Raw genomic sequence first — 26,067 nt, 5'->3', positions numbered from 1 at the left:
CGTGTGTGTTTGTAAGCATCTAAAACCGCCGCCGCCTATACGCTTAGGTGGGGGAGAGACGTGCGGAGAGGAGACGTTGGCGCGCGAAGTACAAGATGCTGCCAAAAATAAATTTGAACTCAAATCGCGGCAAAGGCGAGATGAGGAAAAACCAAATCGAGTGCCAAGAAAAACCAACGCAAAGAAAAACCAAACCAATCATACAAACACACCAGCTATATGTATATGTGTGTATGTATGTGTGTATGTACGTATATGTGTGTATCAGCACACAGATAATTGTGCGTGTGTGTGTGTGTGTCGAGGCGCGCTCAAGTGCGCAAGAGAAAATGCTCCACTCTCGACTTGTTGTTTATGAATTTTCATTCTTCCCTTGGTGCCGTTGTTTACCAATATGTTTGCATATACTGGTAGATGGGTGCCCGACCCACTCACCCCTCATCCCTCACTCCTCACCACTCGCCAACAACACTGCCTCTGCCTCTGCGGCTTCACCTTTTTTCCAAGTCCAGCACTCTGCTGCAATTTCCTCCTCCATATTCATATTCATGTCCACGCCATGACGCAACGCCCGCTGCCATATAAATACAACGTGCGCCGACCTCATTAGGTAGTCTTGAGTTTCCAAAAAACAACGGAGTCAAATATTGTAAATGAAAATGGGAAGAAAAACTCACGCGTCCGACTGTGTGTTTTCTTCATTCTTTCGCTTGTTTGTTCGTTCGTTCGTTGGTTGGTTGGCTCGTTGGTTCATTCGTTCTTTCTTTCTTTCTTCTGGCAGCAGAAATGCGTGCCATCAATTTTCATCATAAGATGCGCAGACCAGAAAGCTCAGAGTGCAGCTATAAGTATACATTTGAAATCGGAGGCATGCCCTGTACACGGTCCCGCCCTGGGCCGGCTATTTTTAAAGTCGAAAAAACATTTCAGCTGCCAAGTTGCCAACTGCCAACCAAGTACAGTCCCGCGCTCACATACTAATGCCCCATCGGCAAAGATCGCGAGTCTTACACCCAGTCTGATACCGAGGGAGCATGCCCATTAGAATATTGCTCTAAGCTCGGTTTGGGACATGCTAGCAGAAATGCTATTAAACGGTGCGATTCCGTGAATTCCCAGTTGCGAGGATGCATGGATAAGCCCAGTTCTTGTGAAAGAAATTGGCTTTATGAACACAGAATATGCATATACTCGTAATTCGAACGATTCAGAACAAATAAACCCTTTTCAAACCCCTTAGCTAGGTAGAACCCAACCTATATAGCCCAAGCCCCATCCAGTCCGAATTTAAATCAAATGGAGAACTGGGTTTTACTTAAAGAAAGAAAAATAAATGACGATATCAATCAATGGCTTAGCCATTTTATTGAAGGTATTGATTCCCAAAACCTGCTCATTTGTAAAAGTAATATCAATCTATATTGTCTACAAGGCAATAGATCAGGTTACAACTATAAATTTATCTAAATACCATTTGGAGTAAACAAAAAGTATTTACTAATTAGCCAAGTATTAAGTATCGCTGAATTGAAGAAAGCCGAAGAACTTTGCAAGATGAGAGTTGAATAGGAATTATATCAAGAAGGGTAATTTGAAAAAGTCATGCATAACAAGAAATGAGTAGAAGCGCTTACAAATCTACAAGTATTAAAAATATTAAAGCTCAAAACCTGTTATCAGTAGTTGGATTCCGATAGTCCTAAATACATGATTTGCTTAAAAAGGAAGGATAGTTGGGAAAAATGTTTATACATGCTGAATATAAATTTGTAATTTCCAAAATCCAAGTACCATACTTGGTAGGAAATTAGACTGCTACCCGGTCTAATGATGAAAATATAAATTATGATACGAATTATGATTACTAAGACTTTGCAAATCCCAAAACCAGCTATCGGGAACTTTATAGCGCGACTTTAGGAGTTTTACAGAACTTATAGAATTTATTTATAATGAAAACTCGATGAAGAAAGGTAGGTGGGTACAGCTGGGAAATTTACAAGCCCGGTTTTAAGTAAGTTTTAGTAAAGCGAACAGCTTTCAGTTCTACTTGTAGTATCAGTTGATAGGTATGGATCGAAAGTATACATGATTTTTAATTCAAGAAAGCTCGGCTTTCCTAATCGCTAATCTGGCATGAAGTTGTTTTTTTATGGGGTAACCACAATAGAAAGTAAAGAGGAATATATTTGAATTGAATCGCTTCCGTTAGAAATGCCAGCTAGATGACTAAGAAAGCCGAAATATTCGACTACTGAAATAATTAAAGCAAGGCAAAAATACGATATGTACTATACTCGTATAGTATGTGGCTATAAGTATTTGGATGAAGCAGGAATTAGCGATCGCTTGTGCTCTCGCCTTCTCTCTTCTTTCCACATTCCCAAAGGCACACACAGATACACACAACAACACACACACGCACACACACACACACACAGGCGTACATACAGGCGTACACCTAGAATAATACAGAGTCATAGTTTCGTTTAAAGGGGGCGGAAAAAATAGCTTACACACAAAATTGCGGGACCTTCGGTGTCGCTCTGAGGCTTTTCTTTGCTTGCTCGATCGCGTATTTCGTTATTATTATTATTTTTTTTGGTTTTTTCGGCACCATCAGCTTCGACCTCTATATGGACCAGATTGCACCACACCGCACGGCGCCTGCGAACACCGCCACCACCGCCTCCGCCGCCATCAAAGCCAACGACTGCGTCGCCATCGCCGTCGTCGACGCTGCGCTGAGCCAAACGGCCAACAGGCTGCGATGGGTGCTCGGCCGCTCGTAACGCTCGGGCCGGCCAACTCGAGTTGGTTTTCTGAATTCAGTTTTTAGTATTCGATTGGACTGCGACTATTTCGTGTGGAATCGGATTCGGAGTCCCGACAACAACGGATCGAGATCTAGACGGTAAACGGCCACTGCTCGTGCCTGTGTTCGCGCTTTAGCTTTTCCACTTGTGTGTCTATTTTGAAAATATATATATACACACACACACACACAGCCACAGACAGACGCACACCGATTTGTTTTTTTTTTTTAAACGCAAGAAGCAGCCGTGCAACAACAACAACTACAACAACAAATTACCAGCAGGAGTCGTGTGGTGGTGAAGGGGTGTGGGGCGTGGGACTAGGGTCGAGCAATGCCTGCTTAGGGCTGTGGAGAGAGAGAGAGAGAGAGAGAGAGAGTGAGTCGGAGAAAGGGAGGTGGGGAGGTGGGGAGAGGAGGGCCCACTGGCTTTGCCAGCCGCACAGACTCATTTCACCAACGTCTTGTGTTTGTTTGTAAATTTGGCCGCCCGCTCTGTTTTCCTCATTGCTGCCATCGTCAGATGCTCGTTCTCCGAATTCTTTATTCATCACACGCTCGGCCGATATTTATGTATATAAAAATAGCAACAAAGTCGCACCAACGGCCAATGTTTTAGCTGCCTTCAAGGCGTCGTCGCAGGAGGGGGGAGGCATTAGCCGAGGTAGTCTTACAGCCACTGCGACAGCGTCTGCGTCATTGGTATAAGTCCCAAAGGATAAAGCAGGATTAGATATATTCAAGCCATGGTTAACGTATTCTATATGGGAACTTGGATATTCTTATACTCATAGTGATCGCGGAGCATAAGTTAATATCATTATCTATACCACATTTCTATTGTCTAAGCATCCAAGCTTCAAGCTTCAAGTGGCACTCTTTTAAGAAAGTTAATTCAGTTCTTATGTCGAGAATTATGTGAAGATGTGTAACTAGTTTCAAGCCTAGACTTTGTAGAAAGCTAAATTCCTTGACAAATTAGCTTAGACTGGCATATGTAATAAGAAGTTTGAGCGCTGAATAGCATTAATATTCAGGAAAATGTTTCCCAACTCATTGTTGAATTGAAGTTCCTAGTAAGCGTAAGTTTCTGAAAACAACTTAAAATGTGCCGCGTCTTCCTAATCCAGAATAGTTTCAGATAAAGTTCTATTTGGAAGGAAGTAGTTTGAACAATGAATAGCAGAAAGTTTCGGAAAATGGTAGCCAGCTCCTCATTGTAGAATTGAAGTGCTGAGAAAGCTTAAGTTCCTGAAAAAACCTTAATATTTGATGTAAATAGATAGGGAAATCATTTCACGCACTCTTCGTTTACTTGTATAGTACTTGATATATCTTAATGACATATTTACTGAGAAAAGTTTGAACGCGAGTTTCAATATTCGAGAGCACTTAGTCTTAAGGAAAATAAAAGCAAGTCCTTAATTTCGTAGGAGGCTTGAATCCCTGAACAGCACTTAAAATACAAACCGATTTTTTTAGCAAAATAACTCAGCTTTTTAATGTAGAAATAAAATTGAATAAAACCAACCAACGAACCTGAATTCGATATTTAAAGAGAAAGGAATTTCGGGTTATAAGGATCGGACAAGCTTTAAATTAGTTCGATATTTGGAAGGCGAGCAATTTCGAGTTTTAAGAATCGGGCAAGCTCTTCCCAAGAATTTTTCAATATATTGCTCATTAAAGTCTTTACTTTTCATCTCTTAAACATATTTCTTACCTATTAGCCTAGGGGAAATTCTAGCCGAAAATCTTGCAATGTATTCTTCTTACAATGGCGTTTTAAGCATTTAATTTCAACTGCAACATTAACCGTATCTTTAAATTAAAACACATGTAGACGTTTTTGTTTAAGGGATCAGCAAAATATGAATGGCCATTTAAGCTATGACTGGGCTCTTTACGAAATTGGCCAATCTTTGTCTGATTTCGCTTAGTCATACATATATATTTATAAGTATATGTATATACATATATATTAATGTATCTGTATATATGTATCTATGTTTGAGTATCTGGCTCTTTATAACGCTTTCTCGCGCGATGTTTACAATTTGGCGTGATTTCGTACCAACAAAAATTTACTTCTATGTATTTTTAATTTTAGTCCAAGGTTTGAAACAACAACAACAATAGGAGCAGCAATAACAACAAGAACAACAACATCGACAACAACAGCAGCAAAAAAAAAGAACAAACTACAAACGTAATCAAAGCAGCAATCAAACGAACTGCAAGTGGAGGCAAAGTCTCAGAGAGAGAAAAAGAGCGGGAGAGAGAGCACAGCAAAACCAGAGAGAAAGAGAGGAGCGCATTCAGCTTTTGGCCAGCAAGCGCGTTGTTGGTGAAAACGGAAATCTCGTATACGCCGTGTGAGCAGCGGCAACTGACTCAGCGGCTATAAACCACAGATATTTGCCATCCAATGCGCTGAGTGGGCGGCACTTTGCTATTAACTCGTATTTGAACGCGCCCTAAGAACTTCAAGTTGTGGGCGTGGCAGACATAGAGGTAGCGGCGCCCAGGAACTGGACGCAGAAGACACATTTTCAAACTGCAGCCGGCTAAAAATTCAGGTAAGCCATATATTCTAAGTATAATAGAGATTTAAGAATTTAAAATGGTCTGGGTATATCTATAAAGTATTATATAGTATTATTATAAGTCAATAAATAATATGAGGCATTCGAAAATATAAAGCGACACCTGAGATCCACAAAAGCTCCGATAGTTCGAAGTGTAAGCGATATTAAGGTTTTAGAAACTAACAAAATAAACGTCAAACATCCAATTTAATGAAAACAAACTGGTCAGAGAGGCACCTGATAAGGTAGGAGATATGTGGGAAATATGTGGAATTTATGGGATTCAGATTATCGGGCTTATACATTAACACCACCCAACCTCTGGCATTATCTTGGCGAACACTAGCTTTAAAAATTAGTATATGAACTTTAATTGGATCATGAGTTTGGTTAATAATTGTCCTTTTATAAAAATGTATGTTGATTCTACACCTAAACAGATCATTTTAGAGCGCTTTCTCGATAATTATGATCGGCTTTAAAGCTATGTGGCATCATATATATAGTATATTTGATTCTGCATATATGCGGTTTCTATGTATCATAAGTATATAGTTTTAAAGTTTTCAGTTTCAGTTTTCAGCTTTTAGTTCTAAAGTCTTAGGAAACGCTAATTGGGTTTTACTGATTTTAAAACATGTTTCTATTATTGTGGATGGTTTTCTCGTTAGCATTGATGAATGAGTGATGTTTAGCTTTATGAATCCATTTATTTGGTCGGGGCATGGATAATATTTTTAATCCCTATTATCCTAGCTCATTCTATTACTCTGTTTCAATTATTTTGGAGAGTTCTCTTTATCTTTAAGGTTAGTTTACATTGCCGATTGTCCTTGATAAGCAAGAACTTTTCTGATTCCTAGTTACTAACGGGTTAGCCCGTTTTAAAATTTATTGAATTAAATTTACTTTTTGTCTTGTTTCCTTTGGCCGTTTTTGTGACGAATGGTGGGCGATTTCAAAAGTTAACGTCACGAATCGCTTCATGGCGTTTGATACGCTCTCACACAGACACCAATACATATAGACATACCATACTCTAAGTAGACAGATGCAGTTGCTTAAGAAATTCATCTTTTTTGGGTGCCAGCAGTTAAGAGAGTGCCAGCATTCAAAGCGGCGTTTATACGAGTAAATTTGTATTTCGAAATCTGGCGGAACATTTCGCAGGATGGCTAGAAATGTGGCAAGTGGCAGGCGACGACGTAAGCGTCAGTGTGTTAGTCAGCGTCTAGCCAAGAACAATGGCAGTGTCAACAAAAACAACAGCGACAGCAAAAGCAACAACAATAGCAACGACGACAAGAACTTGGGCCACAGGTGCGTTGCGTGGGCCTCGGGCCGAACTTTATCGCAGACTTGAGGCATTTAACGATATCACACACACACACACACACTATATAGTACTATATGTTTATGTACCGAAAACAGTTAAACAACAGTCACATAACTGGCCACACCAGCATGACTTCCCTCCCCTCCCCTCCCCTCTCCTCTCCACACCACCCCACCCCTTCCCATTCACACCCAAAATGCCATTTTCCCCTGCCATTGTCGCGCTAGCCTTATCAAAGAACAAACAGTTAAAACTTAAAACTTGCTCAACCCGGCAGCGTTTCGGTTGAAAGAAAAAAATAATACCGTACCCCCAAACCCAGCACCTGCCTCTCAACCCCTCAACATCAGCTGCGGAGCTCGGCATGCCGCTTCACATCGTTCGCTTCGTTCTTATCAGCGGCTTATCAGTAAATAATTCCACCTGTTGGTATGCTCGGACAAACGGTTCGGGGAGTTGTCGCTCGTCACTCTCCCTGTCTTGCCCACCACTTGGAGTAACGCTCAAGTGGGTGTGTGTGTGTGTGTCTGTCTGTTTGTGTGTGTGCGCTGATAATTTAATTGAATTGTCGTCGCTTTGCTTGGATCAGTTATATATCTTTTGCTTACCTCTGTTGGCTGACTTTGTCAAAGCAACGCTTACACACTGTAACAAAATATTGGGTGGAGTTCTAGAAAAAAAAAACTTTCATAATTTTAACCTTCACTGCACAGTGTAGGTAATCGTATTGAATATACATATTTTTCAAACAATAATTGTAGCCCGTTTTCCCCCTTTTGGAGACAAAATTGTTCCATAACCTACACTGAAAAAGGCAACTTGGAGTCCAAATTCCAACTGCGCGTTCATCACCAATTAGTAAGGACAAACTAACTTATATATTTATGTATGTATTGCCTCAAATTTGTTGCTTCTTGAAGCATAAATGTAGATTTTTATACCATGTACCTGAAGCGTCAAAGAGTATTTTAGATTTGTGCATATTTTGCAACAGACAAAAGGAAGCATCTCCGATCTCTCCTCTAATTCGTTGCTCCTTAAAGCATAAATATAGATTTAAATACCCAGTACCCGAAGCGTCAAAGACTATATTAGATTTGTGTATATTTTGCAACAGGCAAAAGGAAGCATCTCCGATTCTATACAGTATATACATATGTTCTAAGTGAGACAAATCGATCTAGACATGTCTGTCCACTCGTCTGGTTGAAGGACTGGATTTCGGAAACGACTTGGGTCACATTAACCAAACTTCCAGTTCCTAAGTAACATAAGGTTATTTTATTTTTGTAAACAAATCTGATAATCTGCACAGCTATAAGAGTAAGGATTGCAGCACCGACCACGTTCTTCATCTTCTCACTTACGCATTCAATGAAATGATTTCGATTTCTTTCAGTGTAAATGTTGTGCGCGTTCATAACCTTGGCGTCACGCTTGCTCTGCCGACTCTCTCGGCTTTGGTCAGAGCGCAACCTATGCTTCGGATATGATTCCAAGCCAAGTAGCTGAGCCTTCATTGCCGCTTTAGGTTTGCACTCCAACGGAAAACTAAGCTTCTTTTCACACAAAGAAAAAAGTGTGCATTTGTGTGTGTGTTTTTTTTTTTTTTTTTTTTGCATAATTCAGCAAAAAGCGGCGCCTCTATATTTTGTCATTTGTGCGTTCATTTGCCCGCAACTCTCTGGATTTTATAGATAGCACAACAACAATGTCAAATGCAACAAGAAAATAAAATACATACATACATATGTACACAAACATATGCATACTATATGCATGTATATGTGTGTACACAACTACTAGGGCCACCAATTCTTACGTTGTTTCTCATATTGCACGCTGTGTTTCAGTTTCGGTTTTTTTTCTAATCTTATCTTAAACTTGAGTCTATGCCGTTGGCGTTACTAACGCTCTCCTCACAAACTTAGATACACACACACACATTCACGTACATGCATATATGCAGCTAAGAATATATACCCACATCGAGCATTGACAAACAACGTTTCCAGTTCCAGTTTTTGGGGGCTTATAAGATGATCGTTAGTTACATATTTAAACGAATTTTAACGAATACTTCAACTCGGCTAAAACATATTGAAGGTGAATTTTAAGAACGGAAGAAACCCTGTTTAAAAACAAAATTGACTTTAACAACCAGCTCCTAAATGAATATGATTCCGAAAAACATTTTCCTTACCTATTTTGACCATCAATGAATTCTTAAACTAAGCCAATAGATATTGAAATATCATGTAGAGAATGCAGAAAGCATTCAAAACTAATAAAATAATAAAATCGGACAGTCGTTTTCAATACGATCCCACAAGATGAGTCAAATAAAAAGTCGTTTGGAGAAGTCAATGCTTATGTTTTATTTATTGACAAAAAACCACATCGTTGATGATTTAAATCAACGATTTCTCATGTTCGTCTGATTTTTCTCTACTAGACTATAACCTTTTCGAAATATTGTAAAAAAAATGCTCTAGAAGGACGTTAAAGCCATTCTAAAGCCTTGTTCCAGTAATCTAAAGGATATGCCGTCCAGTCTATGGCCTAAAACACTCGTTCGAAATCTTTCTTGATCGTGCAATACATGCTATTGAGTCGAGCTTTTGCCAAAATATTATAAATTTGTGTGCAAATTATTTGCTGGCTATCCGTAGGTAAAAAGATTTTGGCAAATATTATTAAAGTGTGAAGCGGCAGCAGCTCTGTATAATTTGATCGACATGTCATACTGAATGCGAATAATCCTCCAATGAGTTACTTCTAACGTTACTTCTATTCACAAGATAGTATTTATAATAAAATCGAACGTCGACTTAATATGCCAGTCTTCTGTTCTAAGTAGTTATGTGACGTTGTTATTCATCCCATAAATGTCGTCGTCGTCGTCAACCCTTACTTTGTTGCCGCGCTTGAAACCGGCGTTATAGCGACCATCGTTGCTGCCAGCAACCATAACACCAACTTAACATTCTGAAGTTGCGCTTGTGTGTGTATGTGTGTGTGTGTGTGTGCGTTTACAAGTGAGTGTGAGCGCTTATTTATAAACTACGCTCATTGTTTGTCCCACACGCGGCTCTGTTTGTGTGTGTGCGAGCGTGTGACTAAAACAGCCAGCCAGCTTGGCAGCCAGTAGAGTTGAGTTGGCGCGCTCCGAACTAGTTCTATGGTCTTTGGATACAGTTCCTTTTCTTCGTCTAGCGACTAGATCATTCAAACGGCTTCACAGACTAGTAATGAGGGGATGAAAGGATTATATACCTATGCAGTTCTATGCATAGGTTTAATTCTTCTATCCAATTCTCATCCTCTCTAGCCAAATATTATCTTTTGAAAGAATTCTTTAGTTGCCCGGAAGAGTTAACTATTTATTATTTGTTTTTAGTTGCATTGCATTACTTGTACATTTTGTAATCGCTCAATTCAATTAATTTCAAATAGAACATTCATGTTGAAAAACAAAAGTGCAAATAAAATAACTAAACGATGAACCAACGTTTTAAACTAAATAAAAGGAAATACTTACAATAAGTGAGACTACGACTTCAAAGAACTAACCTCCTTCGGAAAAGGAACTATTGAACTACATACGTAAATATATCTGGAAAGTGAATCAGATTTCCCAACTCTAGCAGTCAGACTGAGAGTTGGTCTGTCATTCAGTCACTCGCTAAGTTTGTAATTTAGTCGGCCACCTCCTGTGCCGCCCTGCAGAATTCGCCCTCTCTTTCTCTCGCTCCCTCAATCGTACTCTCTTTGTTCGACTCTCCTTGAATGCCGCTCAGACATGCGCAGTATCCATCGTTGTTGCTGGCGTCTCCGTTTCCACAGTGGGGTTGTTGTTGTAAACTCGGTTTCAAGCTTTAATTACGTCTCACAAACACACACACACACATATGTATATATATATATATATATATGAATGCAGAACAGGCGGCGGGCAAGCAAACAAACGAACTCATTCACGACAGCTGCGTATTGTTGTTGTTGTTCTTGTTCTTGTTGGAGCTCTGCTTTTGCTGCTGCTTTATATGCGGGCGTCGTGTCGCCAAGCAGTGATGGCGACTTAGGGCGCTTAGGGGGCGGCGGAGGGTGGGGCTACAACTACAACAGCCACACAGTTGGCCTGCGCGGTATTCCTATTTTTGTTTGCTGTTGTTGTTGCTTTTGCTGATGTTGTTGTTCTTGTTGTAATTGTTGCAGCAGTTCAAGCACTTCAACGGTACTTCTGAGCGCCAATCATTATTTGCTCGAATTCAGTCGAGCTTCGTACTTCGTTTCGTGCGCTGCGCTGCCGCCATTCGTGAAGTTGTAACTGTTGTTGTTGCAATCATCTTCGCCATCTAACCGCAGTTTCTCCTTCTAACTCGTTCCGCCTCCCCCATTCTTCGAATTACACTGTGGGAGCTGCCTCCCTAACAGAACCAACGGTTTCTCCTCGCTTTCATTCTTTTTTCTGTGTTTTTTGTTTGGCTCTTTGGAAAGGTGGCTGGTTGGCTGGCTTTGGCGCGGCCTCAAAACGTGAGTAGCAAGCAGTACATATGTATGTGTGCATTTGTGTATGTGTGTGTTTGTGTGTGTCATATCATGCGCTCGCACGCTAATCTCCAATTTGAGATTAGATATAAAGCAAGCAGTCAGCATTATTTTTGTTGTTATTGTTGCCCTCCTGGGCCTGCTTTTGCGAACAAATTTAACTTTTGGTTTCGACTGTTTTTGTTTTTTTATTTATTGAACTTACTGCTCAGGTGTTAAGCTTCAACTATGATGGCCAAACATATGGCAAGATTTTTGAATTGATATTCAGAAACGAACTCTCTCACTAAAGGCAGAAAAGTATGCTGGCTTTTCAGATAAAATTAACTTTGAGGGAAGAACAAGAAACAATCGAAGGGAAATACATAAGTGATTTTAAAATATGCTTATCTAAAGGAAAACAATAATTAAACAATTTGCAATCAGTAAAAGATTCTTCAGATTGCAAATAATCAACTAATGTATATTAGTCTATATCAAAAAAAAAAAAAAATGATTTTTATGGTTTTTAATGAGGTTTTCACTTATCGTAAATTTATATTTGAAACTGTTTTTAAATAATATATATTTATATGGTATAACTTATAAATATTTTCATAAGAATGAGTCACTTATGATCATTAGTTCTCTCAGTATATGTATCTATGTCCATCTGTCCTATGAAATACTTAAAATAGTAGAAATCCTTTGTGGCACTTTAAAAGGCCTTACTCATGTAAACAGTCTTCAAAAGATCAGGAGAATAACGATATATTCTTTAGCTTCGGCTTCGTTCAGACAGGCAAATAATTTGCATACAAGAAGTTTAGTGAAGCGGAAAACTGTATTATATGTATACTATATAGCATAGAATTATAATTAATTCAGATTTTAGTTGAAGTAACAAAATTTGCCAAATTTATGTGCAAATTATTTGCCTGTGTGACCCTAGTTTACAAGCTACATAAACAGTTTTCCAGATTTAACTTGAACTGAGCTCACAATGTACATATACATATGTATCTATGTACGTTATAAACTCATTTCTCAATTCGTATACGTTTATTGTTTTACTAACGATAAGCTTATCGCAAACTCGGGCCCAGCCCGTCCAACTGTAACTGTACTTCTGGGCTATGGCCAACCTGCAGTAAGTACGCACATTTATCGAGGATTTCGTAGAACTCGAAGCTGTCGTATACGTCAACGATGCCGACGAACCAACCACCAGCAGCAGCACCACCACCAGCGCCAGCACCACCCACACATATCCAAGAGGGGCAGGTGGTGCGGTAAGCGGGGCCACAAACGTAGTTTTAAAAGCGAGCGAGTGAGCAAACGCCCGACCGGCGAGACAAGACGAGACCAGACCAGAACCAGTGAGCGGGCCTGGTCGTTAGCTGCGTCGCGAGCTTATCACACACACACACACACACACAAACAGACGGGAGCGTATGTGTGTGTGTGTGTTTAGGTATATATCGTTATCAATAATCGGGGAGTCGTCTGCATTGCGCTTGAATCGTCTGTATTTGTGTGTGTGTCTGTGTGTGGAAAAGAGTTAAGCATTTTTTTTTTGTCAATTTTGTTTATTGTTAATTAAAGAATGGCGCGGCTAATATGTAGCTAGGTGAGTGGACTGAAGAAGGGTGCCCAGAAGGAGGGGGCTTTGGGGTTAGGGGTTTGTTGGTTGTGCGCGTCAAGTGCGCAACTCGGTTTCAGTTCTCAAAGCGTACGCAATGTTTGGACAATTACAGTCTCGTGGAATCAGTTTACTCACAGATACAAAGCGAGATAATAAAAAATCAGAATAGAGTTTCTGATAAAGAACGCCTCTAAGCTTACGAGCAGAGTAAAATAGTCAATTTGGAAGGGAAACATGTTTCAAATAATTGATTGAAATTTCAGAAGCAGAATGGAGGCAAGTGATCTGAAGAATCACTTAAACAAGAAAGTTTAAAAGAACGAAAATATGAGAACAAATCTAAGATTTAAGGGAAAATCCAGGAAATATAGTAAATGCGTAACTCTCTGGCGGAAAGAGGAATCTCGGTATCAAAATAAAAGAAGAAAAAAAGAAGGGCTTGGCTTACGATAAATGGCTAATGCCTAATCTTTAAGGGAAAGAGGGAGAGTAAGCAATCCCTAAAATAGAAGAGCTAATGAGACAAATAAATCGACACAGCGATCCAAGATCTCTCGTGCTCATAAGTTTTTCGAACTCTTTTATAAAGATTCCATTATATCCATTGGTATTTGTAGAAAGAGTGGTGCAGCTGCGCAATCAACTGAGAGATCTATTCATCTTCTAGCTAAATCCTTAAATAAAAGTCTCGGTATCAAAATAAAAGAAGAAAAAAAGAAGGGCTTGGCTTACGATAAATGGCTAATGCCTAATCTTTAAGGGAAAGAGGGAGAGTAAGCAATCCCTAAAATAGAAGAGCTAATGAGACAAATAAATCGACACAGCGATCCAAGATCTCTCGTGCTCATAAGTTTTTCGAACTCTTTTATAAAGATTCCATTATATCCATTGGTATTTGTAGAAAGAGTGGTGCAGCTGCGCAATCAACTCAGAGATCTATTCATCTTCTAGCTAAATCCTTAAATAAAAGTCACTTCCATAATTTTTAAAGTGTGGAAAAGTGGTGGACAGGTGAACCGCTCAGTTGGACCGCATACTTATCGCTTGCAGTGTGCTATGATTATTTAGGCGCTTATATGGTTTTTATCAGCGTTGTCGCTGCGCCGGTGACTTGAGCGGCCGCTGTGCGTCAACAATCGGGGCAAGCGACCAACAAAACCCGTTGGGAGCTTTGGCTGCGCACAGTCGCTGAAAACGCCGGACGTGTGAGCACGGCCAGATAGAAAGTGAGCGGCAAAAAGGATGCCACTATCAAATGCAGACTTACTAAGCCCCCTCTCTTTATCTCTTTCTCTATCTCTCTTTTCTCGTACAGCTTCAAGACGTCTTGCAAACGGCTGAAAATGGAGAAGACTCCCCGGTACACACAGCGGGAGCGCAATATGGTGCTCGGGTATGCGGCCCAGTACAAGGATGTGATTGAGAACAAACGCACGGATGCCGAATCGAATCGGAAAAAGGACGAGGTTTGGCTGCAAATAGCCAAGGATTTCAACTCCCATGTCTATCACCAGCGCAGTGCCAAACAGTTGCGTCAATTGTATAAGAATATGAAGCTGCTGCTGAAGAAGGATCTCTGTGGCGAGGATAAGGGTAATCGTTCCTTCATGGATCTGCTCAACACATTGTCGCAACAGGAATCTGTCGCCCAATATATAGCCGAACAAATGTCCCCCGATGGTGCTGGCGCCAGCGGAGGTGGCGGCAGCGCCTACGCTGTCGGCGGCTTGGCAGGCACCAACGGACGTCAGTCCCATGACTATGATGACTCAAAGGTAAGCGATCGATATCTAATGCGCAGATAGTTGTGCGATAACACTAAACCGTAATATTCACAAGCTCCATGCTCGCGCCTCTCTCTATCTCACTATACCACATTGCTCATTCTTTACACTTGAAAACAAAACAAGTGCTTAAGCAAAGAATTTATATCCAACAAAGTAGGTACATTAGGCTTGGAGTCCGATGCCTCCACTTATAAATCGTCTAGTTGATTCTAATATCTATATAAAGGAATATATTTCTCATGACTTTTGATAGAGTTATCCGATTTGTTTAAATCGTTGCAACATCTTTTCCCAATATCCAATTTCCCATGTTGTTATAAACAAACAAGCTTTTCAAAGAAAGAATTTCTAGACTTGATCGTTCATATGACAGTTGCACGAAGTCGTAATCCGATTTGATTGAAAGTTTATCAAATGAAAATCGTTCCAATATCTTTAAAAACAAAAAGGTATTTTGATAAAAAAAAACCTTCAAACTGATCGTTGCTACGACAGCTATATGATATAGTAGTCCCATAAGCTTTTCAGAAGAAATGAGTTTTTTTAAAACTAGTCTGTTTTACACACTCTTCTAAATCCTATTCCTATGGTACATTTATAATATAGTAATCCCAACGTTCAACTTGCTTCATACAAATACTTCTTTAAGCCTGATTGTTCATATACATATATATATATGATAAAGAATCTCGCTCCGACCTAAGCTTTTCAAAATCACTTGTTTCATCAAAAACCCTTCCAATATTCAATTCGATGACGATATGTTTGTTTAAAAATAAGCTTTTTCAAACAAATACTTTATTTAACCTGATAATTCCTACCTCAATAAATCAGGCCTCAAGAAAAATTTCCAAAAATTATATTGTTTTGTGTTCATTACTAGGATAGAGAAATCAAGTTTGAAGTCGATCGGTTGAACAATTCAGATTTTCAATGCAATCTTTAGAGCCCCCTTTCCCCCTTTTTTGTTTGATTTGTTCTTCAAAGTTAAATTTGCGAGCTAACTGATAATTTTGAATATGGCTCTTATATTCTTATCTGTTCAATCTGTTTTATAGCGAATAATTTGAAGCTTGATTGCTACTGATCAATATGATAAGACAGAAGTAATACAAGTATATCTGTCTCTGCAAGACCGGAAGCTCAACTTCATATTTCTATATTGAAATATTGCAGCAGACGTATCTTGATAACAATCCCAAAAAAGCAAACCAGACAAATGCTTGATTTGTCAACCATCACTACTCATAAGGAATATAGAAAGAAAAGCCGCGACAGACCCTCTTAGGAGAGAGTAGGCGAGAAATATTTCTTACAGAGAATTAGTTCTGTAAAGCTTTTAGTAATGTAGAGAGCCGAACTGCAGGAGTTGAGCAATGTTTGCGGCCGATATTAAAGAGATCAACATTAACAATGTTCCTTGGAGCTCTGCTTGTTGTACTAGGATGGGAATAAAATTGAGAATAGGGCCAATAATAAAAAAAGGAGCAAATAAGCTATTTTCGCCTGCGACAAATGAAGGTATACCTTCATTGTTCCTTTCAAAAAACCTTTATGGTCGGGACTTTTTTTGTATAAACCCTACTGTGTTCGTACTATCAATTATGTATCTTCTTTGGCATTTTTGGGACCCACAGATGATCTAAAAACACCTTCTAAGTGATATCGTTACAGCTATTTTATATGGAGATCTGACATACTATATTATCTCTGTGAGATTCGATTTAAAGATTAGAAGAAGGAAGCAGAACAAGACAGGCGCACAGATTTAAGGATGAACAGATGACATCTTGATTCCGATTCGAAAATGTTCACGCCATGCTGATTATTTATTTATCTATAAATTGTGGTCCTAGAGATCTTCTGGGTGAAGAGCATACTCGTACAAATCATTCGGTTAGGCAGTTTCTTTAGGAAGGAACGAATAGAGGACTCAGCGACACAGACTGACAGATTTTTTTGATCCCTCCATTTACAGATGTACGATGCCTTGGAAGATGAAGTTGTGTTGGTGAAGTCGGAGACCTTTAGCGATCATGAGCAAAGCGACAATGGCATGGATTGTGGAGATGATGATGATGACGACGATTGCCTCAGCTCGAAAGCGCCCGAAGTGTGCCTCGAGGTGGACGAGGATGTGCTTTATGCCACAGACCTGCGTCAGCTGCAGCAACAGAATTCAAGCCAATCGGGCAACAACATGAATGCCAACAGCCTAGGCCCCACACAAAATGGCTGCGAATCGAGTAGTGGTGTTGGTGGGAACAGTAACAACAATGGCAGTGCCACCATTGGTCCGCGTGCTGCCAGCTCTCCAGTGTGCTCCACAAAGACTTCGGTGTCCTCCACAGGTAGCTATTTGTCGGGTGCAGCGCCGAAGCCTGAGGTCACAATCCCGAACATACGTGTTGGGGCATTTGCCAATATTAACAATGTGCAACAGAATGGGAATGCCAAAAACAACAATAACAGCGTTAGTGGCGGCGTTGGAGCCACCTCGGCTCAGCCGGCGCTCAGTCCGAGCGCCCATTCCAACGGAGCGGTCAGTGCGAATGGCAATGGCAATGGGAGCGGCCTAAATAGCCGTTTCTTGCCACCAACGGCGGAGCAAGTGCAGCAACATTTGCTGCTCAATGGCCTAGGTCTGTCTGCCGTCCATCCGCCACACCACACCCTGCAATCGGCCATCAATGCAGCGACCAGTGGAGCGAACAGTGCGCGCCTGACAGCGTCAACGCTGCAACTGCCACGCCTACAACGTGGTGGTGGTGGACACACGAACGCCTCATCGACCGCTGCCACAGTGAATGGCTTGCCACTGATACTCAATGGACATCAGGGGAACAAGGAGCGGGAGCCGAAAACACACTCCAATGGAAATGCTGGAAACTACAGTGGTTTCAATGGCAATGCGAACATCAGCGGCAACACCAGTGGCGGTCCAGGCAGCGGGAACAGCACCCGAGGTCAGCACAATGAGTACATGATGACGTTGTCCATCGAGAAGCGGAAGCGTGAGATTGAGCTGCTCAATGCACAAATCGAGTATTGGCAGACGCTCACTAAGAAGTTGGACGGGCAGGCTGGACATTTTCCAACACCTTCATGTGCGTGTCACTTTCCCGGTAGTGCCGGATCCGGTGGCACTGGTGTCTTGCAAACGCAGGCGAGTGGCAGCTAGTCCGAAGCGGATGATGACGAGGAGGGGGACGGCGACGGCGCGGACGTGGACGTGGATGAGGACGACGATAATGATGACGATGATGATGACATGGATTTTGATGAAGTGGACTTTCATGTCAATGTTGATGAAGATGACGAAGATCAGAGCGAGGTTGCGGACAGTGAGGATGATGGTGGCAATGGGAGCTATAGCAGCGTTGTTATCTCCATCGCGGATATGAAGAAAGTTGCTGTCACGGACCTCACGCTAGACGAGGATGAGTCACAAGATGCCTTGGCCAGGGATGTGAGCGTGGTCGGTGGTCTGCTGCCGCCCGATATTGAATCTGCGAATATCTCTGCCTTATCGCCGCCGCCATTAAAGCATCCCAGGCGCCATATATCGCTGCTTCAGCCCCCAGCAGAGGCGTCGGCGTTGCTTTTAAAACTTTATCAAGCGCAGCCGGTTCAGCAGCAGCAGCAGCAACAACATCAAAAAAAGGAGCTACAACCGTCACAACTTCAGCAAACAACAACAACAACAACAACAAAAACACAAACGTGAGGTTAGGCCCAGTTAGTCTTAATGGTAGCTAGTCTAGTATTTTTTTTAGAATATATTTCGTATATTTATACATAAGCGTAACACATGTTGGTTTCCACACATCCTCAGCTCGCGCCCTCACTTGCCCGCCCAGCCATAAAAAATTTGTTTTTTGTTTTTTTTTTTTCGATATATTATTGTTATTGTAAGTTTTACACCAATTTAGTATTTATTTATGCTTAGTTTGTTTGTGCCAAAAAACAAAAACAACATATCTATATATTTTCTTCGTAATTATATAGTTTTTAAAACAAACCATTAATTGGAAAAGGACCAAAATGCTTAATGTGCCCATAAACAAAATGCTTGCCAAATTTAATTTTAAGCACATATTTATTATCATTATTTGTTTCATATTTTTGTGTTACATATACATACAAATAATTTGTTTTTAAACTTCATATGTGTTGCGGAAGCATCAAGGTTTATTATTATTATTATTTTTATTTTTTCAATGCAAAGAGAAGCTGCAAACCAAAAACATATAATTTTTATTTTGCCCAATTGCAAGTCATTTGTCATTGTAAATTTACCTTAAATTAGTTTTCATCTGTAAGTAGCGGAATGAAGAGAAAACGATGATAACATAAACTGTACAAATGTGGTTCCTAATCTAGTCCTAAAAACTTGTTTCAAAACAAAACGAAATTGTTATGCATATACGTACTGCTTACTTACCTACATACATACATACACATATAGCCCATCTGATTGATGTATTTTTGTATATGAAAACAACCCAGCCCAGTCAAACCCACAATCTCATCCACACCCACTTCCGATTTGATCCCATCCCATCCCGTCAATTCAAATGTGCCACGCGAGTCACATCCAAAGAAATGTAGCTAATTACTGTACTTATAAACTCTGAAGCCCGAATTTCTTCGTTGCTTCAGATGTGTCTGTACAAAAAAAGGAGAAAAAAATACAATTTACTAGTCGTCGCTGCATAACGTATTTTTTATTAGTCTAGCATTAACGTAAATGCATATTGCAAAAAATAGCTATAAATTGCATACAAATATGACGGTACATGTAAAATAAAGAGAAAGCCTAATGTAACCACAATTTACAATAATTTGTACGATTTTTGTAAAATAAAAAACAAAACACGAATAAATATTTAATTTATTAAACGACAAGGACCTTTTGATTTTAAATTATAATTTCAAGATTCGCGCTTCATAATATTTGGCGTTGCGCAGCACTGCTGATTATTTTAGTGCTGCCACCTCATGGTAAATTTCATGTTTACTTAATAAAGCCTGGCGTTATGCAGCGCCCCGAAGAACAGCTGTCAGATTGGAGTGCTGCCAGCTTGTTGCGAATTAATAGTTCAGTTGGGGAAGTGCGGTCGCAGAGAACCTGTGATGGCGTCACTTAATTTGTGCCGCACAAATTTAATAATTATATTTAATTTTTAAGTGGCCGACACTTTTGTTGACCATACAAATAAATATATTGTGAAGTAGTGCTTGTCAACGCTGCCCCGCACGCGCATGTGTACAAGCCCCGCTGCGCTCTCTCACTCGCACTCGGCTGTTTTTGCCAGCTGCTGCGATTGCAAATTTCATTACTCATCATCCGCTTTGTATATGCATGCAGTCATCGAAAGTTTGAGCTTGTGATTTTTTGCGGTCGTGCCAAGTTATTTATTTACATATTTTGTTTATGTGTGGGAATCGTTGTGGGAGCAGCAGCAGCAGCAACAATAGCAACAGCCAGCGACACTCTTGGGAGTGTAGTTAACTGTAAATTTTGGTGTGCCTGTCTCTGAGGAAAACAGAGTGCCAATTTACAAATTGTGGAAACCGGAGTAGGAGGATAAGTTCCCAGCAGCAGCAGTTCGTGTACACTTTTACTAAATTCAAGCGATATCAAAGACGTTGCAGCTTGCTGCCAGAAGTAGCGACGCCGGACAAAATCGGCTTATATACACAGGTACACAAAAAGCGTAAGGCGTGCGCTTTATTGCGCGTGGGATTCCCTCAGGAAAACAAACCCAAAAAGAGTAGTCAGTTGTCAGCTGTTAGTTGAACACTCGATGCCCGGTTTCCACCTCAATGAAATGGGTGAAATGGTCTTGGACGCCATCGACGACATTGGCGTGGTCGATGTCTATGATCTGGCCTCTGATATTGGCAAGGAATATGAACGCATTATGGATCGCTATGGCACAGATTCGGTGAGCGGTCTGATGCCAAAAATAATAAATACGCTCGAGTTGCTCGAGGCACTGGCCACAAAGAACGAGCGTGAGAATGCCACAATACAGGAGCTACGGGATAAGATTGCGCAACTAGAAAGCGAAAAGCTGGAGAAGGCAGAGTTTCGGCGACGATTCGAGAAGGAGCTGGAGCTCATCGAGGAGCAATGGCGCAGCGAGACAAATGAGTTAGTCGATTTGGTCTCCTCGCTGCAGGACGAGAACAAGCGTCTGGTGAAACAAACACAGGATCTGCAGTCATCGTCGGCACAAAGCTCAGGCCTTGGTGCCAGTCTCACGGAGAGCATTATTAGCATGACGAATAATGAGCTGCATAGTGCATTGTCCGATACGCAGGTGCTCCAGCGTCTGAAGGAGCAGATCTATAAGCAGCGGGATGAGCTGAAACAGCGCGAGCGTGAACTGCAGGATAAATATAGCGAGCTGGATCATGTAAGCCTCAAGTCTAACTATCCAAACAATTGTTTATCTTTATTGATTCCCTTGATCCACCTTCCAGCTCAATATTCAGGCGGAACGTTTGAAGGCCTCGGAACGCGACACGAGGCGACGGCACAAGCTGATGCAGGCGCAGGTGAAGACACTGTGCGAAGAGCGCGCCGATTTTCTGGCTCAGCTACAGGATCAGTGCCGTGAGATTAACTCGCTGCGCAAGCGTCTGGGCCTGGCCGAGAAGGAAAACGAGGATCTGGTACAATCATATGACGATGACCAGAACGATCCGAATCGGCCGCGCTACACAACGCGTGAGCTCAAAGAGCTGATTAGGGAACGCGATGAGCTGCTCACAACCATTTACAACTTGAACGATCAGCTGGCTGAGCTGAAGCCGCCAAACAAAAAACGCACACGCCACATTTCCAGCTCCGATGACAGCGATGACGACGATGCTGATGACGGACATGGCGCCGACGAGGATGATGAGGAGGATAACGGCGTTGAGGCGGATGTGGGCGACGATGCGGCAGCAGCAGGCGAAACGTACGTTGCATTTTTAACTTCTATATTATGCCTGATAAGATTCTACGACTATCAATAGCTTTGCGTTCAGGCAATGCAAAATGTAGTTCCAAATGTGATTGAGGGGGGGAAGCACTTTTAATTTCGAAGGCGAGGAATGCACTTTAGGAAACTCCTTCGCCACTTGCTCGTCAATAGAGTATAATAGCAAATTACAGATTTTTTAAGGACGTCAGTTTTTGCACTGATACAAGCAATCTTTATCAAACTGAACCTTGCTTAGAGGGTCTGGATGAATGCTAAATAAGCGCAACATGTTGGAATCAGTTTAGCTAAAAGGTTTCTTGAATTTTGAAAAAACCACCAGGCTCGTAACACCAAAAAGGAGATTTTTTTGCAATATAATTAAGTGGTTAGTCAGTTCCCAATCAAATTTATTTTGGTCTGGTAGTATAGTTCGTGATTCCTTATCTTTCGAATGAGATTTTTGCCTTATATAGGCTATGTGTCAACACATCCAGAAATATGCCACTGAGGGGCACATCTTGGTGTAAATTTCGAGTTTTGTAAAGTGTTGTACATCTTAAAAAATATAATTCCTAAATTCTTTTTTTTTAGGGGATTTTGTTCAGTTGTGGGGCTTATCTCAAAATATAATATAGCTTTGTTAGAGCAATTGCTTCAAATTACATCATTTTTAAATGGATAGTCAGTTTTCTTTTACAATAGTATTGTTTTCTGCCATCAATATTATTTATTTCTATAAATTTTAGAAAACATTGAATAATTTGTTTTCTTACAGTCCGCCTGGTCATGATGCGCCGGTGCAGGGACCGTTGCCGTACGAACCAGACGATGCGCCCTGGAAGAAGAGCTCCGAGTCGGGCATACGTAAATTGTGAGTGTGTGTGCGAAGACGTATCTTCAAAACTATCCTACTATAGTACATATATTTATACAAATATTTCCTGCAGCTTTCGCAAGCTCTTCTCGGATCCGGATGGTAACAATTCATTCCCAAAACGTTCCTTGGCCACGCTCTCCAAAATGGCGCTTTCGGCCACGCCGGGCAGCGGCGATACAAAATAGAGCGTTCGCTCCTCACGTACCTCTCGGTTCAATTAACATGAAGTGCATTTGATTGATTTTGTGGTATGATTTTAGATGACCTGTGTTTTATCTATTATTTCGTCTATTAGGGATTAAGGCTTCGAATGTCATCTCTGTTCCGCACTCTCCCGCACCCCCTGTACCATATTTGTTTCCATCCTGTCTATTTCCCAGTTTGTTACTTAACTCTTTATTAAGCTGTAAATATTTCACTAATTTAATTGCTACTAAGTTGTTATATTTATTATAATTACTATTTTTTTATACAAGTATATGTATTTATGTGCTCACAATTTAATATAAGTACGTCGACTCTATTCCGCTTTTTTGCCTTCTACTTAAATTCTATGAGGAAGAAAGGAAAAACTTGCACTTGCAACAAAACAAAACAAAACAAACAATACGGACTTAGACTATTTTACATTAAATAGAAACGAAGAAGAGGGAATATGACCAAACCAATTAGGCTTGACTAGCAAGCGCCAAAGTTATTTGAAGTGAGATGCGTGCATCCCCATATTAGATATCCATAAACATACCCTATACATATGGAAATGTTCCAAAGAACGAAACGTGCAAAAACTGGCCAAAGTGCCGTTTAGATCGGAACGAGTGAGTTTTATGAATTTAGATTACCAAAACAAATATATGAAAGAATATAATATTAAAACCGAAAAATGTCTGTAAGCATCTTATAAGATAAAGCCAATGAGGTGCGAATTTGTAAATGCTTGAAATTTTATTGTTGTGGAACATTTTAGACCACACAACCTTACAAAGAACAACAAAAACCGGCGTTTCAATTGTGAAATCACTTTTATGTGCAAACTGCGAATTAAAAGATATAAACCATTGGCAATATTTTGCTGAACATATAGCCCGATCTGATGTTCAATCTGGAATGTGCAATTAACGCTTTACACCCCAAATTTTAGTTAGTTTATTAATCTCGAATATTAAGGACTTATTCAAGTTCTAATTGAGATTCTCCAATTTATACAAAGTCAGTCATTTCAGGCCAATGATTAAAGGAATTTTTTTAGATGAGCTCACTCAACTTGTGAAATTGCCAAATCGAAAGCGATCAAATTTTTCTAAATTCAGAAACGAATTATTTAGAATTGTTTGAGAAATCAGGAAATACCGAAAAAGAACTTTTTAAATTGAAACATAAGTCCTTCATATTAAGTTCAAATACGTTTTGATGGTTTTCCTTTCTCTTTTTTAGAAAATTTCAATACATTTTTAAAAAGTATACTATTTTTCTAGTACTTGGGGTATAAAGCGTTACCGCTAAATATTTTTGACTTGCCACATGTTTAACACAATAAGTAGAATTACCAAAATGTTAACATGCAACAATAACTTAAACTAAATCGGATGTTCTCTCTCTCTCTCTATCTATCTCTCTAAGACACACACACAGTCTATCTCTCTCTAGTGCTTAATGCCTTTATAGCAGTTGCCCCTAAGCGGCCTTATAAATAAATAAATTAGCGAAAATACGTGCAAAATATCAAACACAACCAAATAGCGAATGTTTAGCCTTAGCGCATTGTTTGTTAAATAAATTATTAAAGAATTATTAGAAATTTCAATTGCAAACAAAAAAGAAGAGGAGAAATAGAAATGATGACAAATATAGTATAATCGGTAAATCGAATTAACTTTAAAGTGTTTTAGCCGCAAGTTTTAAACAAACCAAAAATTGTTGTTAAACTAAATAACTGAAGCATATTTTCATTTGCGCAATGCAGAAAAAAAACAACAAAGAACAGCAAAGGAGAGCAAATTGTTGGTAGTTGCAGTTTACGAGTTTTTAAAATAAACATATTGATAATAATAAGAAGATGCAAGCCAAACAACAAACTAATTTATTTACGTGCGAACACAACTTTCTATGAACATATTTGTATTTATTTAAACAATTTTGCGGTTGAGAAGAGAGGTCCCAAATAAAGTTTAAAGAGTCACAGATTCGCTGAAAATTTTGTTTGAACCAGATAGTACTAGAGATAATATCTGCTATCTTCATAATATCTGCTCATTCGTTTTTAGAATGATTTCGAATGCAAATTGAATTATAAAAAAATAGAAGAGTGAACAGATTCTATAACAGTAACTGCTCATTTGTTTTTAGACTGCTTTTCCGTGTAAACAGATAGAAGGCTCCCACGTCAGCTTCAAATCGATCTATCTAAAACCACTTTAAAACGCATAGTTTAATAAAATTTTACAGACGAAAACCCTCTTAAAAAAGTTCTGAATTCAAGTTTAGCGAAAGTGTTTGCCAGAAATTGAAGAGTGAACGCTTCTATCCAAGTATCTCTCCATCAGTTTTAGATCGATTGAAATGGCTGACTACTGAACGAATACTTAAACAGCAAGGTTTTTTCAACCTCACTATTGTTATTATTTTTTGAGGAGGACTTACAGATAATATAAGCATTTCATTCAACACCGTTTAGCAACAAAATAACGTTTAGATTTTACAAAATTACCCCGTTTTATCGCACAAAATATCTCAGTCTGGCTCACACGGTTTCGATAAACCTCATGTTTGTAAAATGTTTATCAAAGAGTTTGATTTCTTCGCTAAACATTTGGTGTCATAAATTGTCGTGAGAACTGGGCTTAAAGCGCCTTTACATATCAGATTCGATTGTGAATGTATTTCAATAGCAATGTTTTGGTTCGGAATTCAGTGAAAGCGATTTGCAAAAGCAACGAAAAATGTGCCAAAGACTCCAGCAGCATTAAACTAAAAACTCGATTTAATTTAAGTTTTAATTTCCTTACCTAAATCATTTCTCAAACATTGCTAAGCACAAGCAACAATGCTGACAACTCTGGTCGTCGTCATGTTTAATAACTTTTAACTAACTCACTAATTTGCTTTTATTTACAAAAAGTTTGCTTTTTAAACAAAACAACTGACATTGAAACTTGAAAAAGAAAACAAAAACAAAAAACCACAACAGTATGTATAAATAAATGAAAAAAGAACTGGCATGCGAAACATACACATTTGTGTGAAGTATTAAAGCTATTGATTTATACAAAAATATAAAATATATATATATATATATATATATATATATATATACATACTATATACAATTATTGGATTGCATTTGAGAGCAGGCTGAGTTCAAAGAGAATATTGTATGTAGAATCGTGGAATGCAATGAGAAAACAACAACAAGGAGAAGATAAAGATGAACAATGTTAACTAAGTTTATATAAACATACACATGCGAGTCTATATATATATATTACTAAAAGTTATATATACTATACATA

At 39.6% G+C, this 26,067-nt stretch overlaps 2 protein-coding genes across 3 annotated transcripts; both read left to right on the top strand.

Moving 5' to 3' along the window:
• Positions 1 to 2,874: 2,874 nt before the first annotated feature.
• On the top strand, positions 2,875 to 17,915 carry LOC115627768 (putative uncharacterized protein DDB_G0277255). 2 transcript variants are annotated; one of them, XM_030523564.1, is made up of 4 exons: positions 2,875 to 2,914; positions 4,926 to 5,394; positions 14,230 to 14,689; positions 16,680 to 17,915. In XM_030523564.1, the coding sequence occupies exons 3-4, from the start codon at positions 14,258 to 14,260 to the stop codon at positions 17,880 to 17,882; spliced, it is 1,635 nt and encodes a 544-aa protein (XP_030379424.1). In that variant the 5' UTR covers positions 2,875 to 2,914; positions 4,926 to 5,394; positions 14,230 to 14,257; the 3' UTR covers positions 17,883 to 17,915. The 2 variants fall into 2 exon arrangements, with proteins under 2 accessions (XP_030379424.1, XP_030379426.1); XM_030523566.1 differs by lacking the exons at positions 2,875 to 2,914; positions 4,926 to 5,394 and adding an exon at positions 14,085 to 14,140.
• Positions 17,916 to 19,899: 1,984 nt separating this feature from the next.
• LOC115627780 (RILP-like protein homolog) lies at positions 19,900 to 23,818 on the top strand. The gene is made up of 4 exons (XM_030523589.1): positions 19,900 to 21,126; positions 21,194 to 21,675; positions 22,457 to 22,552; positions 22,629 to 23,818. Exons 1-4 carry the CDS (start codon positions 20,512 to 20,514, stop codon positions 22,741 to 22,743), a joined length of 1,308 nt encoding a protein of 435 aa, XP_030379449.1. The 5' UTR covers positions 19,900 to 20,511; the 3' UTR covers positions 22,744 to 23,818.
• Positions 23,819 to 26,067: the final 2,249 nt, after the last annotated feature.

Source organism: Scaptodrosophila lebanonensis, unplaced genomic scaffold (genome assembly GCF_003285725.1).
Source record: "Scaptodrosophila lebanonensis strain 11010-0011.00,11010-0021.00 unplaced genomic scaffold, SlebRS2 tig00000098-arrow-pilon, whole genome shotgun sequence".
Taxonomy (NCBI): Eukaryota; Metazoa; Arthropoda; class Insecta; order Diptera; family Drosophilidae; genus Scaptodrosophila; species Scaptodrosophila lebanonensis.
Note: the sequence above shows the minus strand (reverse complement) of the source record. Positions and strands in the feature narration are given on the sequence as shown.